Source organism: Pteropus alecto, unplaced genomic scaffold, assembly GCF_000325575.1.
Source record: "Pteropus alecto unplaced genomic scaffold, ASM32557v1 scaffold98, whole genome shotgun sequence".
NCBI classification, from domain to species: domain Eukaryota; kingdom Metazoa; phylum Chordata; class Mammalia; order Chiroptera; family Pteropodidae; genus Pteropus; species Pteropus alecto.
The window spans coordinates 15,460,206-15,473,753 of NW_006443570.1; the positions used below are offsets into that span (position 1 = coordinate 15,460,206).

General features: G+C 39.2%; 1 protein-coding gene, 1 long non-coding RNA gene and 1 other non-coding gene across 4 annotated transcripts in view; 1 reads left to right on the plus strand and 2 right to left on the minus strand.

Annotated features, from left to right (window-relative positions):
- Positions 1 to 13,548, minus strand: part of LOC102880640 — a 24,956-nt gene continuing 11,408 nt past the window's right edge. For both annotated transcript variants that reach the window (XR_001518034.2, XR_001518033.2), the window contains one exon: positions 1 to 123. This is a non-coding gene — a long non-coding RNA (uncharacterized LOC102880640). The remainder of the gene's footprint in view (positions 124 to 13,548) is intronic.
- Positions 252 to 348, minus strand: LOC112473448. The gene has a single exon (XR_003044014.1). It is a non-coding gene; the product is annotated as a Z30 small nucleolar RNA (small nucleolar RNA).
- Positions 7,558 to 13,548, plus strand: part of SLFN14 — a 10,883-nt gene continuing 4,892 nt past the window's right edge. Inside the window, exons 1-3 of the mRNA XM_006924949.3 lie at positions 7,558 to 9,645; positions 10,839 to 10,967; positions 11,903 to 12,614. Of these exons, the coding sequence (XP_006925011.1) occupies positions 8,586 to 9,645; positions 10,839 to 10,967; positions 11,903 to 12,614 (1,901 nt within the window). The 5' untranslated portion in view covers positions 7,558 to 8,585. The remainder of the gene's footprint in view (positions 9,646 to 10,838; positions 10,968 to 11,902; positions 12,615 to 13,548) is intronic.

Sequence of the window (13,548 nt, forward strand, 5' to 3'; positions counted from 1 at the left end):
TACCACAGTTAATTAAACATCTTTAATACAGTAATAAGTCAATAAGGGAAATGAACCAGAATCGAGATTGAAAAAATGGTAGTCCTCCATGAAGTTATCAAAGCCGTATTTTTTTACTTCAACCTAAGAAGGAAAACATGAAAGTATCAGTAAAATTCAAAAGAATATAAAAAAAAAAGCACTCTTATACATAATAAAACCAGTATCCAAATAGATTAGAACATACCAATATGAAAAAACACAATCAGAATCAGCTCAGAGAGAAGATTAAGTGATCACGCCCTGGTCAATGCCAACACCGAAGCAATGGCAATACCAGGTCAGACTATACTTCACTCATCATCGCATCACTGCATTTCACCTCTTTCTAAGAGCATTTCACGTGCTCTTTTCATATCCAAAAAAACTTAGGTTTACCTACGAAAAAATAAAGCTTCGTTTTAGATAAGTTTCAACCATGATTTGAATAATCCTCCACAATGCTTTAAGCCACTCTGCTGTACAAAAATGCAAATTTGAAAACGTTTTGTTTGGGGGGAGCTTTTTGTTTTTGAAATACAGAAGCAAGTCTATAAGCATTTACAGTTGATAAACTTGTTTTTTTCATGAGCCAAAACACTATGCATGATAAAATTTCAGGGATGCCTGTGAAGGCATTTATAGTCTAGTACTAAAGCAAAAGCTTTAAAAAGATTTTCTAAAGATTATAAATTCCTTTATAAAGGAATAATACATAATTTGATTTACAATTCTGCTGCAAAGATTAAAAAGTATACACATAAAATGTTTATATCCAAATCTATCTTAAGAGTCCAAGACCCAGAGAGGTTATGATTTGCCAAAGGTCCTTAGCAAATTAACAGCAAAGCTGGAAAGAGAACTGAGGTCTGATAATCAGATTTATATTATTTCATTACCAGCTAAATATGTTTTAACTTCATTTTTCTCCAGGCCATGAGCAAGATAAAAGAAGCAACGCAAAGCCTGGATAATGCAAAGCAATTCACACCCTGAATAATCAATTTCTGAATGAGAAAGCTGACTGCATTTCATTTATCTAAATGACACCTTCAGGTGCTATACTATCACTGACATGGAAAAGTACTAGGATCACAAACAATGTCACTCTCCCCAGCCTTTCAGCATGGTATTGTCAGTAGCTAAATAACAGTTCTGGAGACACCACATGCTTCCTCCAGCCATCTGTAAATGTCAACAAATTCATACTCCATAGTTAAAAACTGATGGCTGTTGGTCTGTTTGCGTTCAGCAACTAAGCTCCATGGAGGGAAACTAACAAAGTGCCTGTTTTACAGGAGCTATGCTTGAGTCTTTATCTTATCATCCTGTACAGGTGAAATAGTACACGTTAAAAATGAGGAAACAGGCCGAGAGAACTTAAATAAATTTGTCTAAAAGCATGAAACTTGTGAACAGAGCTCTAGTGTGCTCCAGCCATACACAGCAAGCATATTCTGAGAACATTCACTCCATGTGGAGTGCCTCCCCCACCCTTTCAATGTGGAGAACGCATCTTTCAATGTCGAGAATGTGCAATTAGTTTTAAAACTTTACTCAGATGTAACCTCTGTTAAGTGGTCTATAACTCTGTCATCCCCTCCTGTGACTCCCACAGCACTTTTTCCCACCACAACAGGGATCACATGCCAAGTATTTACCCATTCACGTCTCCCACCTTCTCCTCTCTCCCACCAGCCTCATCAGAGTTCGTAAAGAACCAGGTCTGTCTTACCATTACACTCAGAATGGTGCCTGGTATATAGGAGGAGGCTCAATTAATAAGAGTTTAATTCAGTCAATACGCGAGCTTCCCTACTAAACTCTAAGCGCCTAGATTATAAAAGCATTAGCACAATTTATAAAGCCGACTTACCTCTAACATTTCACGTAGGTAAGACCATACCTCAAGCATCTCTAAGCCCTGCTTCCCCCAGCTTCTACCTCATGGCGCGCTGCACGGCGTCCAGTGCAGGACAACCATTGCTTATACACAGTGGACCCTCAAAAATAATAAGGTCCAAATCCCACCAAGTTCAGGAAAGACAGAGAAGCCGTCCCTGCGGATAAACGCGAGAAAGGCCGGAGCAGGGCTCACATCAGACCCAGGTAAGAGTCCTGAGCTCTCTTTCCAAACTCCTAACTCCTACGCCCTCTGCTCGGGCCAGCGGAGGCTGAAGGAAGCCGATACTCCGCCTTTGGGTTCTGGGCGATACCCGCTCCCATTCCCGGCTCCATATCCACTTCCGCCCTACGGCCCCGCAGGCTCCCCACCGCCCTGTGCGGCCTTTCCCGGGGCAACCAATCCCGAAGCGGCCAGTGGGTCACATGGGCCTCAGCCTTGAGAAGGGGGCGGGTGCAAGGAGCAGCCAATCGGAGGGCGAGGCGAAAGTCAGGGGTGGAGCGGGCGGGCAGGCGGAAGCGCCTTTTCCATCGCTTCTTTGCGTGGCTGTCAGAGTTAGGCCAGTAGCTTTCCAGCCTCTGAGCAGTTCCTACCCGCCCTCGGACCACTAGGTGACTGTTAATGCTGAATAGTTCTGCCGGTGCCTTGTTTCACAAATAGGGAAGGGCGACTGAGGCAGTTATGCCCTGGGTTTCCGGGAAGAACTATTGATTGAGTGATCCAACAGTGTTTATTGCACTTGTCCAGATTCCCTCGAGGGCTAGGCGTTGGGGGCGTGGAGGGAGGGGAGACTCAGGTGCACGTGTCCCTCTCCGTTCAGGGTGAATTTATTGGCTGCTCGGGCGCTTGGACACTTCCTAGATAAGCAAGAGGTGCCGCAAGAAAAGTGCATCTAAATATCAAAGAAGTGCAAAAGAGAGCAGGAAACATTATCTGGGAGAGGTGGCAATTGATCTGGGTCTTGAAAGATGGGTGAGATTCGAGAATTAGGAGATTCTGGGAGAAGGAGTAATTTAACTCCCAAATCAAATAAGAAAACATGTAGGAGCTTACCAAATTTAGATAAAGTTTAAACACGTAGTGTTTCTCAAAATTTAAGAAACTTTACCAAATTTAGGTAAAGTTTAAAGACGTAGTGTTTCTAGAAACACCAGGAGGAAACAGCAATATAGATGTCCTTCAGCACTAAAAACAAATCACAAAATAAAAATGCCTGGGACAAAACCCAGATTTACTGAATCAGATATTCTGGGTTTGGAGCCGAAGCATACATATTTTTAACAAGAGCCCCACAGGTGATACTGAGTCACACTAAAGTTTGAGGACCAGTGATAGTGTTAAAGAAAAGGGGTGGCAGAAATTTGAAAGATAGGTCAAGACTTTGTTAAAGATTGTAGCTTGCTGGCTGTGTAGTTTAGACTTCTGGAGAAAGAGAGATTTGAAGATTTCAGAGCCTGAGATGACATAATCAGAGCTGTACTTTAGAAAATTCAACGTGCAACTGTGTTTTTAAATAGAATGAAGGAAGGCAAAGGGATGCTATTGCAAGTGATTGCTATGGTCCAGGTGAGAGCCAATAAGAGCCTAAATTAGGACTGTGGCAGTGGAAATGGAGAGATGGTATAGAATAAGCAGCAAGGAGCAGCCAATCGGATAGGAGAGGTTAGACAGTGAAGAGAATTTGCATGAGCCGTTTTCTCTGCCTGGTTTTCCTCTTCTCCATCTCTCTTTCTCAGCCTGGTATTCTTACTTACAGGTTACAGCTCATAAACCATCTCATTTATGAGATCTTATCTTATTTTCACAAGCAGAGTTATTGTCACACCTCAGAACACTCAGAGCACATTGTTCATACATTGCTAGCTCTCCAGAGTGGCACTAGAATGTAGTGATCATGCACATGGACCATATTTGTAAGCACCATAAACTCTGTTCCTCAGTTTTCTCAAAAAGGGAATAATAATAGCACCTAATATTATAGCACACAGAGCTGTTAGATAAATTGAATGAGAACAATGCCTAGAACATAGAGTGCTCAACTGATGTTATTATATATGCTGTATTACAATGGTTTGATATGTGTTTTCCCTCTCTAGATTGTGAACAGGATATGTGTCTTATTCTTCTGGCTAACAGTATGGATGCATGACAGAATTATGGTAAATGGGTTTTAGAATCAGATAGATAGTGGTTCAAATCCAAGCTACTTACTAGATGTGTAACCTTGATCTTTACTACCCTGAACTCAGTTTCCTCATTTATAAGATGATGAAAATCATGCATGTCTTACAAGTTGTTATGAGGACAAATCAAAGTAATCAAAGTTGCTTGTCTGGCCCAAAGAAAGCAGTCATTAAATGGCAGTTTTTATTTTGTCATGTAGCCTTACAGCATAGCACCATGTTCAGAACACAGTAAGTGCTTAGTAATTGATTATTGAATGAAAAGCTGACATTATATGCCAGGCACCATGCTAAGCTCTTTATGTATATCATCTCATTTCATTCTCACCAGAACTGTATGGAGATTAGTTTAACCAAGGTCTCGAATCTAGAAAGTGACAGAGCTAGGATTTCAACACCCTAGGTGCTCAAAAAATAGGTGATCGAATAAAAGAATGGATGAAAGTTAGGAGACTTACCAGAGTCAGGTAGTAGCATGGTAGAATTAGCATTATTGCTCTCTAGATCATCTCTATGAATGAATTGAGGGTGAGGTGGAGGCTGGTATTTGTCATTTTGTGTCTAGTGTGCATGAAGGCTGTGTACACCGACACAAAGGACTTCTGATAAATTGAAATTCTTAGTGAGTAAATACATCTTAAATACATTGGGGGCTCTAGTTCTTAGCCCATTGTCAACAGAATGGCCACATCACTTTCCCAAGACCTAGGAAAAAGCAAAGTTGGTTTTGAGGTATCAAAACCAAGATGTGAGAATCTCCCTGGTGTGATAATCTAACTATTCATAACCAGGGGACTCAACTAAGGAACTTTGAAGAAGGAAGAGAAACTATTTGCTTATCTTTCACATTATCCCTGCTTCTCCAGATTTAGTCCTTTATAGTACATTGAAGAAGAATAAAAGAAACAATCTGGTTTCTGGTTCTCCTGTCCAAATAATGATCTTCCTGTTGAGCAGGAAGAAAAAGGGTAGATAGTTAGGCGGATTTCTGATTTTGGAGACTCAAAAACAATCTAGAATCCCAAAATGAAAGGCAGGAGAAGGAGTAGAAACATTTGTATTAGACAAATCTGACTTTGAACCCTTGCTCTTCCACTTATTGGCCATGTAATCTCAGTTTCTGTGTAGTATGGAAAGCTCCCATCTCGATGCCTTGCACCCAAATGTACATGTTCAGTAAAAGATGGTCATTTTTATCTTTCTTAAGGTAAGTAATATCAGGGATTTCGATGCAAGAGAGGCTGGGAATTAAGGTAGGTTGTAAAACTAAAAGTGAGACTGAATTTGGAAGTGAAGTGAATGGAAATAGGTTAAAGTTGAAGCTGAGGGCAGGCTTTCGGAGTTTATGGTGTTGCTGTGTTAAATATTCATCATAGTATCTGTTCTGCCTCCTGTCCTGGAAACTCTGTTTAGCCAACATGCACAAAGGGTAATATACCAGCAAAGCAGAACTTCATAGGAACAGTAACCTCGGCAAATCAATCAATCAATCAATCAATCAAATCTATTTTTTATTATAAAAAAGGTCGTTTCATCATAAGCAAATTGAGTAGAAACACAGACTTGTTTGTTGGTTCAATTTAGAGGGAGACAAGTATATCAGTTTCCTGTGACTGCTACAACAAATTATCACAAACTTGTTGCTTAAAATAACAAAAATTTATTTTCCCACAGCTAAAGGTTTGACATCAGTTTTATTGGGCAAAAATCAAGGTGTCAGCAGGGTTATGCTGGGGAAGGGGGGAAGGGATACAAGGGGAGAGAGAATCCGGTCCTGCCTCTTCTACCTTCCAGTGGCCGCTGCATTCCTACACTGTGGCCACATCACTCCAATTTCTGCCTCTATGGGTCATGTTGCCTCTTTCGTGTATATCAAATCTCTCTCTGCTTCTCTCTTATAAGAACACTTGTAATTGGATTTAGGGCCCACCCAGATAATCCAGCATAATCTCCCCATCCAAAGACTTTTACTTAATCACATCTGCAATGACCTTTTTTACAGGTTCCTAATAATAATACTAATAATAATTGGTGGCCATTATTCGGCCTACTATAGGAAGCTTTATCCAGTTTAACCAGCATTCCTAAGTGAGATAGTTCACCTGTTTATTTTTTCGTTTTTTAATGATAAAAACAATTCCTATTTTAATGGTAAAAACAATACAGAAAAAGTTTTTTTTTAAAAATGAAAGGAAATTAAACAAAAATAATCTGTCGTTCTCTCACCCAAGGATAGCCAGCACCTCATCAATGTGCATTTTTCTAGGCTGGGTTTTGTGTCCAATAAAAAAGAAGAATAGGAAAAAGAGAATAAAAGTAAGTAGAATGGAACAAGCAATTTTGGAAGGTAATGGAATAACTTAATATTGCTCATAATGGATACGTGCAGAGTGGCCTAATTTAAAATGAATGTAGAGCTTTGAAAAGAAATTAATGAGGACAGGAGGTGCTTATATGATGTGTGGAAATGACACTTGGCCCCTTAGAGGTGAGAAGTTTAGCTTTAGCCCCTCACTTGAAAACTTCTGAATTTTCCCATTACTACCTCATTCACTCCCAGAAGTCAGACCTCGGCTTGCTAATCTACCCTGTCACAGGCTTTACTTGAGTCCTTATCAGCCTTCCTCAGTGGGTCAATGTAATGAAAACTGGGGGAGTCTTGCAGAGTTCCTGCTCCTCCCAGGCTGATATCAAAAGGGCAACAGGGACTGCGACAGAAAGCAAACAAACATTCAGACCAAAGCCAGATGTGGAACTGAAACAAGAGAAGAAGCAAGCACATCAGGTAAAAAAAAGTTTAATTTGAAAAATCTCATCCATCTCATCTTAGGTGCAGTTTATGTCTGAGGGCATGAAGGGCTTAGTTATATAGTAGTTAAGGAGAAACTTGTAAAGGAAAATGAGTGAGAAATTTTGGGAAGAGTGGAAAAGATGTTCTTTTGAAGCTAGAATCTCAGAAAATGATATCTATCACAGTTGTTAGCAGCATCTAGCAGCATCAGTATCAATGAGACTTGGGAGCCATGAGAGTACAGTGTACTAGATCAAAAACAATTGGATTTGTTCTGTGAGCCCCAGCAGATGGAAATTACAGGGAGACAAATTATAGTTGAACATAAGGAAGCCATTTCTAACAGAGTTGTCGAAAAATAGAAGGACTAATTTAATAGTGTGAGTTACTCATCATTGGAGGTGTTCAAGCAGTTGCTGGAAAGCAATTTGTTGAGATTTGGGAATATTATAGAGAAGATTTAAGAATCAGATGGATAGTTGGACCCAAAGATCTTTAAAGTCCCTTCCAGCACTTCTGTGATTCTATGATGTGAATAGAATGTTATCAGAAATTTCTCTAAGGGGCCATACAGTTACATTTACCTGTAGGAGATGCTTGCATATGGAAAAAAACAATTCATCAGGTTGATTTTGGTTTACCTGGTGGACGAGAAGGCAACTGAGAGCAAACTATGACAGAGGAGGGTACACATACTGCTGAATGCCTGATTTTTTTCCTTTTGGTGAGTACAAACAACACTTATATGGCCTCTGCCTTGCAAAGATCACACAGAAGAAATGGGTTCTCTTCTTCTAGAGGAAGAATTTTGGTTTGGGTTAGTAAACATTTTATTTTTTTAACAAAAGCTAAGAGAGTCATGTCTGAAATATTTGCTTCAGTGCCCTAATTTTGACCTAGAGTGCTCTATTTGTGAAGCAAAAGGTGATTGGCCACAGTTTAATAACCATGTCCCTACATTCATATTCTTGTCCAAGTCTTAGAGGTTCTCACAGCACTGGCAGAACTATTAGGAGGGCAGGAAAACACCTGCTTCTGTATCACTGTATATGAAGAAATGTACTTTTAGAATAATGTTTGAAGAGATAAAACAATTTCTGCATTTGGTGTTGATTGACATTCTTTCAGGAGTAGAATAAAGCTTTAAAAATGTATAAAATAATAATACCAAGTTTATGTTTGTTTTTATAGCAAGATATCTATATCACGTATACTCTCAAACTATACTCCATTAGTTCCCTATTGCCCCTCTTTCTTTCTCCTTTGAATTATAAATAGGAGGATCTTCTGACTTTAAGTTCTGCTTCTACACATTCTCTAATAACTTACATTGGTTCCTGTGCCAACCCATGTTCTTTATATCTGGGTTCACTGTTGGTGCTTCCTAATTTTAAGTAAAAAAATGGCCAAAAATTCCAGTGCTATAAGTTTTCTGTTATGGCAAAATATTAAGCATTTACCTTTACCTATGCCCATTCATGATGGAAAAACTAAGGATCTTGACAAAGTTGTTAGAAAACAGTGATATCAAAGATTATTTCCATGTTAAAATGTATTGCCAATAACTTAAAACTTTGAAGAGAATATTGTAATATCTTGAATTCTTGTTAATGCAGAAGCAACATTTCTGTCCTGATTATTTATTGGAATCCATTTCTGTTATTGTTTGGAGCACAGAGGGGTTGCTGAGATGGAGAGTCTCAAGACCAATACGGAAATGCTCTATCCTGAGGTAATTGTAGAAGTGGGCAGAGTGACTTTTGGAGAAGAGAACAGGAAGAAGATGACCAATAACTATTTGAAAAGAACTGAGAATTCTAAAATCATCCAAGCTACATGTGCACTCTTAAATTCTGGAGGGGGTGTGATTAAAGCGGAGATTGACGATAAAACCTACAGTTACCCATGCCATGGGCTGGGACAGGATCTGGAAACTTCTTTTCAAAAGCTCCTTCCTTCAGGTTCACAGAAATACCTTGACTACATGCAGCAGGGGCACAATCTCCTGATTTTTGTGAAGTCATGGAGCCCAGATGTTTTCAGCCTACCTCTAAGGATTTGCAGCTTGCGCTCAAATTTATATCAGAGAGATGTGACTTCCGCTATCAACCTGAGTGCCAGCAGTGCCCTGGAGCTTCTGAGAGAGAAGCAGTCTAGAGCCCAAAGAGGAAGATCGAGGGTGAAGGAGCTGCATCCTCAGAAAGTTCTTGACAGAAACATTCAGGAAGAGGAAAATATGAAGACGTCTGCCTCAGAATTTTTTAAAAAGGACAAACTCATGTATAAAGAGAAACTCAGCTTTACTGAGTCAACACATGTAGAGTTTAAAAGGTTCACTACCAAAAAGATTATCCCTCGAATTAAAGAAATGCTGCCTCATTACATTTCTGCATTTGCCAATACCCATGGGGGATACCTAATTATTGGGGTGGATGATAAGAGCAAAGAAGTGTTTGGATGTAAGAGAGAAAGAGTAAACCCTGACCTATTAAAAAAAGAAATAGAAAACTGCATAGAAAAACTGCCAACATTCCACTTCTGCTGTGAGAAGCCAAAAGTGAATTTCACTACCAAAATCTTGGATGTATACCAAAAAGATGCCTTGTATGGTTATGTCTGTGTGGTTCAAGTGGAGCCCTTCTGCTGTGTGGTATTCACAGAGGCCCCGGATTCCTGGATTATGAGGAACAATTCTGTCACAAGGCTGACAGTCGAGCACTGGGTGGCCATGATGCTGGATATTCAGCCAGGTAAAGCAGAATAGCAGCCATTATCCAGTCGGCAGGGAGAAACTCCCTTCTCTGCCTTCTGTGGGCATTTGGTCACAGATATTTCAAAGAATTAAAATGATTAAAAAGCTGTTTTGCTTACAAATATTCTCCCATTACAGGGTTCCTTTTTCTAATATGTTTACTAACTCAAAGAATATGAACTCCTTGAAGTCAGGAAATGCTTGGATTTCAGTCTACTTTGGGAAAATTATAGCATGCCATCAGCCATGAATTAGTGGCATTTCCCTTTTATGCACTGTAAAGGCCTGTTGAAAAAATTTTGCAGGCTGATATTTTCAGTCACAAACGTTCATCAGTAATCTCTAAGGATGATATTTCAGAGAAACATCATTTAAGAATGACTCTTCACTAATTCTTTCAAGGGAAATTTGTTGACAAATTTGAATTGTTTCAGTAACATTAGGAGCTAATGCCTTCAACCACTTTCCCGAAGTGGGGAAAAACTAACTGATGAAAAAGGAGATGCTGGGGCAGGGAATGGGAATGGGGACGAGGACTCCTAGTGTTTTCACGTCCCTTACAGTTTTGCCCTGCCTCACAGAATCAGCCCTGGTGATTTCTAATTAATCCATAAAAGACTCACCGGCTGAACAAAGTTTATCAGTTTGCCTTCATGGTCAGTATTTAATTTTATTAAAGAAGCTTGGATCAAGAGTTGAGTGATTGTATTGACTTATTCTCTCTCATTCTGAATTAGTTTGAGTTTACTTTACATACACACATACACCAAACTAGAGATCCTGCCACTTTTTATTCTATCTAAACTTTGGATGGGAACTTAAACAACTATAACAGTATAAAAAATACATACTGTGCTTAACTTTTTCTGCTCCCGCTAGAAGCCTTTTCCTCTTAGAGATGACCCGGAATCAGAATATTAAAGTTGGAAGGAGCCTTAGGGATCATCACCTCACCCAGTCATGACAGAGAGGTAAAATGACTTGCCCAAGATGAATCACACAGTGACTCAGAAAATGCATGGTCCTCCAGGAGTCCCCAGACTTCCTCTCCTAACATATGTGAACTGTTTGAGGCACAGAGAATGTAAGAGCAGATCAGGCATGATGCAAATCACATGTCAACAGTAGGAAGAACAATTAAAAAGTTCTGTTTCTTTTTTGTCTGAAACAACTCTCCATATATTTGTTTAGCTCCTTCTAGTCTGGCCACAGACTACAGCCTTCTCCCGGTTTCACCAGCTTCGTCTGCACTAAGAAGTCCATCATGTCCCATAAAAGTCCTGAAATTTAAAGGTGCTCTACAACAACGTTTGTTTCCAGGTATTTCTTTCTTGATTTCAGCCGAGGGGGCTTTTATTTATTTATTTATTTATTTATTTATTTATTTATTTATTTATTTATTTATTTCCTAAAATTATGTTGGGAGGAACTGATAGCAATTAGTCCAAATTTTTCTCCTCAGAAAGAAGGTCAAATATAGGACTTAGCAGACATAATGGTCCTGAAAAAGCTAATTTTTATTTCCCAGTCATCAAATTCACACAATATTTCTGTGTGCTTTTGGGCTTCTAGTCGCTTATGGTTTTTGTTCCCCAAATTGGAGATAATTTAGGAGTTCTCCTAAATTCCTTAGGTCTATAGCCCAAGAGACTTGCCCCCTGGCTTTCCAATGTAGAAGGAGGTGAGCCATGGGATTCTAAAGCAGAGTTTCTCAACCTTAGCACTACTGATATTTGGCCACGTAATTCTTTGTTGAAAGGGGCTGCCCTCTGAATTGTAGGATGTATAGCAGCATTCCTGGCCTCTACCTTCCAGATTCCAGTAGCCCTCCTCCAGCTGTAACAAGAAAAAATGTCCTGGGGGTGGGGGTAGTAAAATTGCTGCATGTTAAGAATCATTGTTTTAAATTAAAGTTCTTAGTTCTCTCAAAGCCTCAGGCACACATGCGCACACTCACACACCTCTTTAACAGGAAGGAGTGACTGCCTGATTTCCTAGCAGGAGTGGACCATTTGGGGTTGAGAAGAGGGTGCTAGGAGGCTGTTCTGTGAAGACCTCTCCCTGATTGCCTTCCCTGTATGAGAGCAGTCAACAGTGGGAACTTCACAGTCCTGGCCTGTGAAGAAGGGGTGCTTTTCTTGCAGACAAGGAAACCTATGGTTCCATGGCTAGACTCATTTCTTTTATTTATGTTGCAGGAATACTTACAATATGCTTTTGTACATTTTAGTAATTTCTATTCCTTGGATTTTCAGTGACACAGGAAGAGATACAATTTAAACCAGAATCACTCTGTAAGAAGCTATTCTCAGATCATAAAGGACTGGAAGAATTAATGAAGATGCAGATACATCCTTGTTCTCAGGGGATTGTGATATTTTCTAGAAGCTGGGCTAGTGATGTTGGCTTAAAAAAAGAGCAGGATGTCCTGTGTGATGCTCTCCTAATAGCAGTTAATAGCCCCCTTGTACTCTTTACAATCTTAAAACACCCCAGTAAGAGTGAAAGCCTTGAGTATGCCCGAAATACTGCTCGTCAGTTAAAGCAGAAACTAGGAACTATTGGTTACACAGAAAAAGTGTGTGTCATTCCGAAGCTGATATACCTGCCCACCACACAGTGCAGACCTTGTGAAATCCCTGTATACTACCCCCAAGCCTACCAGCTTGCTAATGAGGAGGAAATGGAAGACTTGTTGCAGGCCCTTATCGTGGTCTCACTGTGCTCTAGATCTCTTTTGAGTGACCTGCTGGGCTATGAATTTTTCAACTTGCTCATAGCAGAGCAGTGTGAGCTGCTTTCAGAGAGCCTTCAGGAGACCCGAGAACTGTTCATCTACTGCTTTCCAGGAACCAGGAAGACAGCCCTAGCCATAAAGATCATGGAGAAAATTAAGGACTTATTCCACTGCAAACCAAAAGAGGTTCTCTATGTTTGTGAAAATGACTCCTTAAAGAATTACGTGGTGTAAGTGTTTCACTAACTAAACACAATAAATGTATTTAGTTAGTCTTTCAACAGTATCACAGAAGTAATTTGTATTGTTAATTTAAGATTTTGCCTTAATTGCATAAGTGCTAGAGCCCAAACTATGTTCACATTTCCAAGTGATTAGGTAGTTGAGCTACAAATGAGTACTTTGCAATTTTCAGGCTTAAACATCTCATTATAAATTAGCCAAGTGTGCATAACATTATATAACTAGAAACATTTTTTCCCATACTCTGTGGCCTGAAATTTTAGTAGAAACAAACCTATCTTTCTTTAAATAAACTTTTTGCTTAATATTTAATACTTTAAAGCCATAGGGTATTTCCTTTAATTAGACATACATAACAGAATTTTGAATTTAAATACCATTTGATCTTGTTTATAAAATATTTTCATTTGTTTAAATTGTTATGAATCAATAATTTTAGAAAACATGCAAATTTGCTTCTGATTTAAATCTTTAGCTTTCAATTTACTAAAAAAAAAAATTGGTTGCTTTATAATCTGGCAAATGAAGGCAAACTCATTTGAATTTTTGGTTCGGTTTACTTATTTATTCAACAAATCTTTTTGAGCACCATGTCTATGTGAGGAGCTGTGGATATTTAGTGTTAGAGAAGAAAATATATTGAAGACCTGGCCATAAACAGGGACAAAAGAAAAAATAAGCAATGTGAATGTGGTGTAATTAGTATGATAATAAAGATATGCTTATCTTAACTGGGGTGAAGGTTGGTCAGCAAATACTTCCCAGTAAAGGAGATCTTTGAGTACATTCTTAAAAGTCAGTGAGAGAAGTGAATAAAATGAGGGCTTTTTTAGGCAAAGAGTATATAGCAAGTACAAAGGCATGGAGACACTAAAGAATCAGAAGGGTAAGTCTGATTGGAGCAGTGACGGGGTGTTGGTA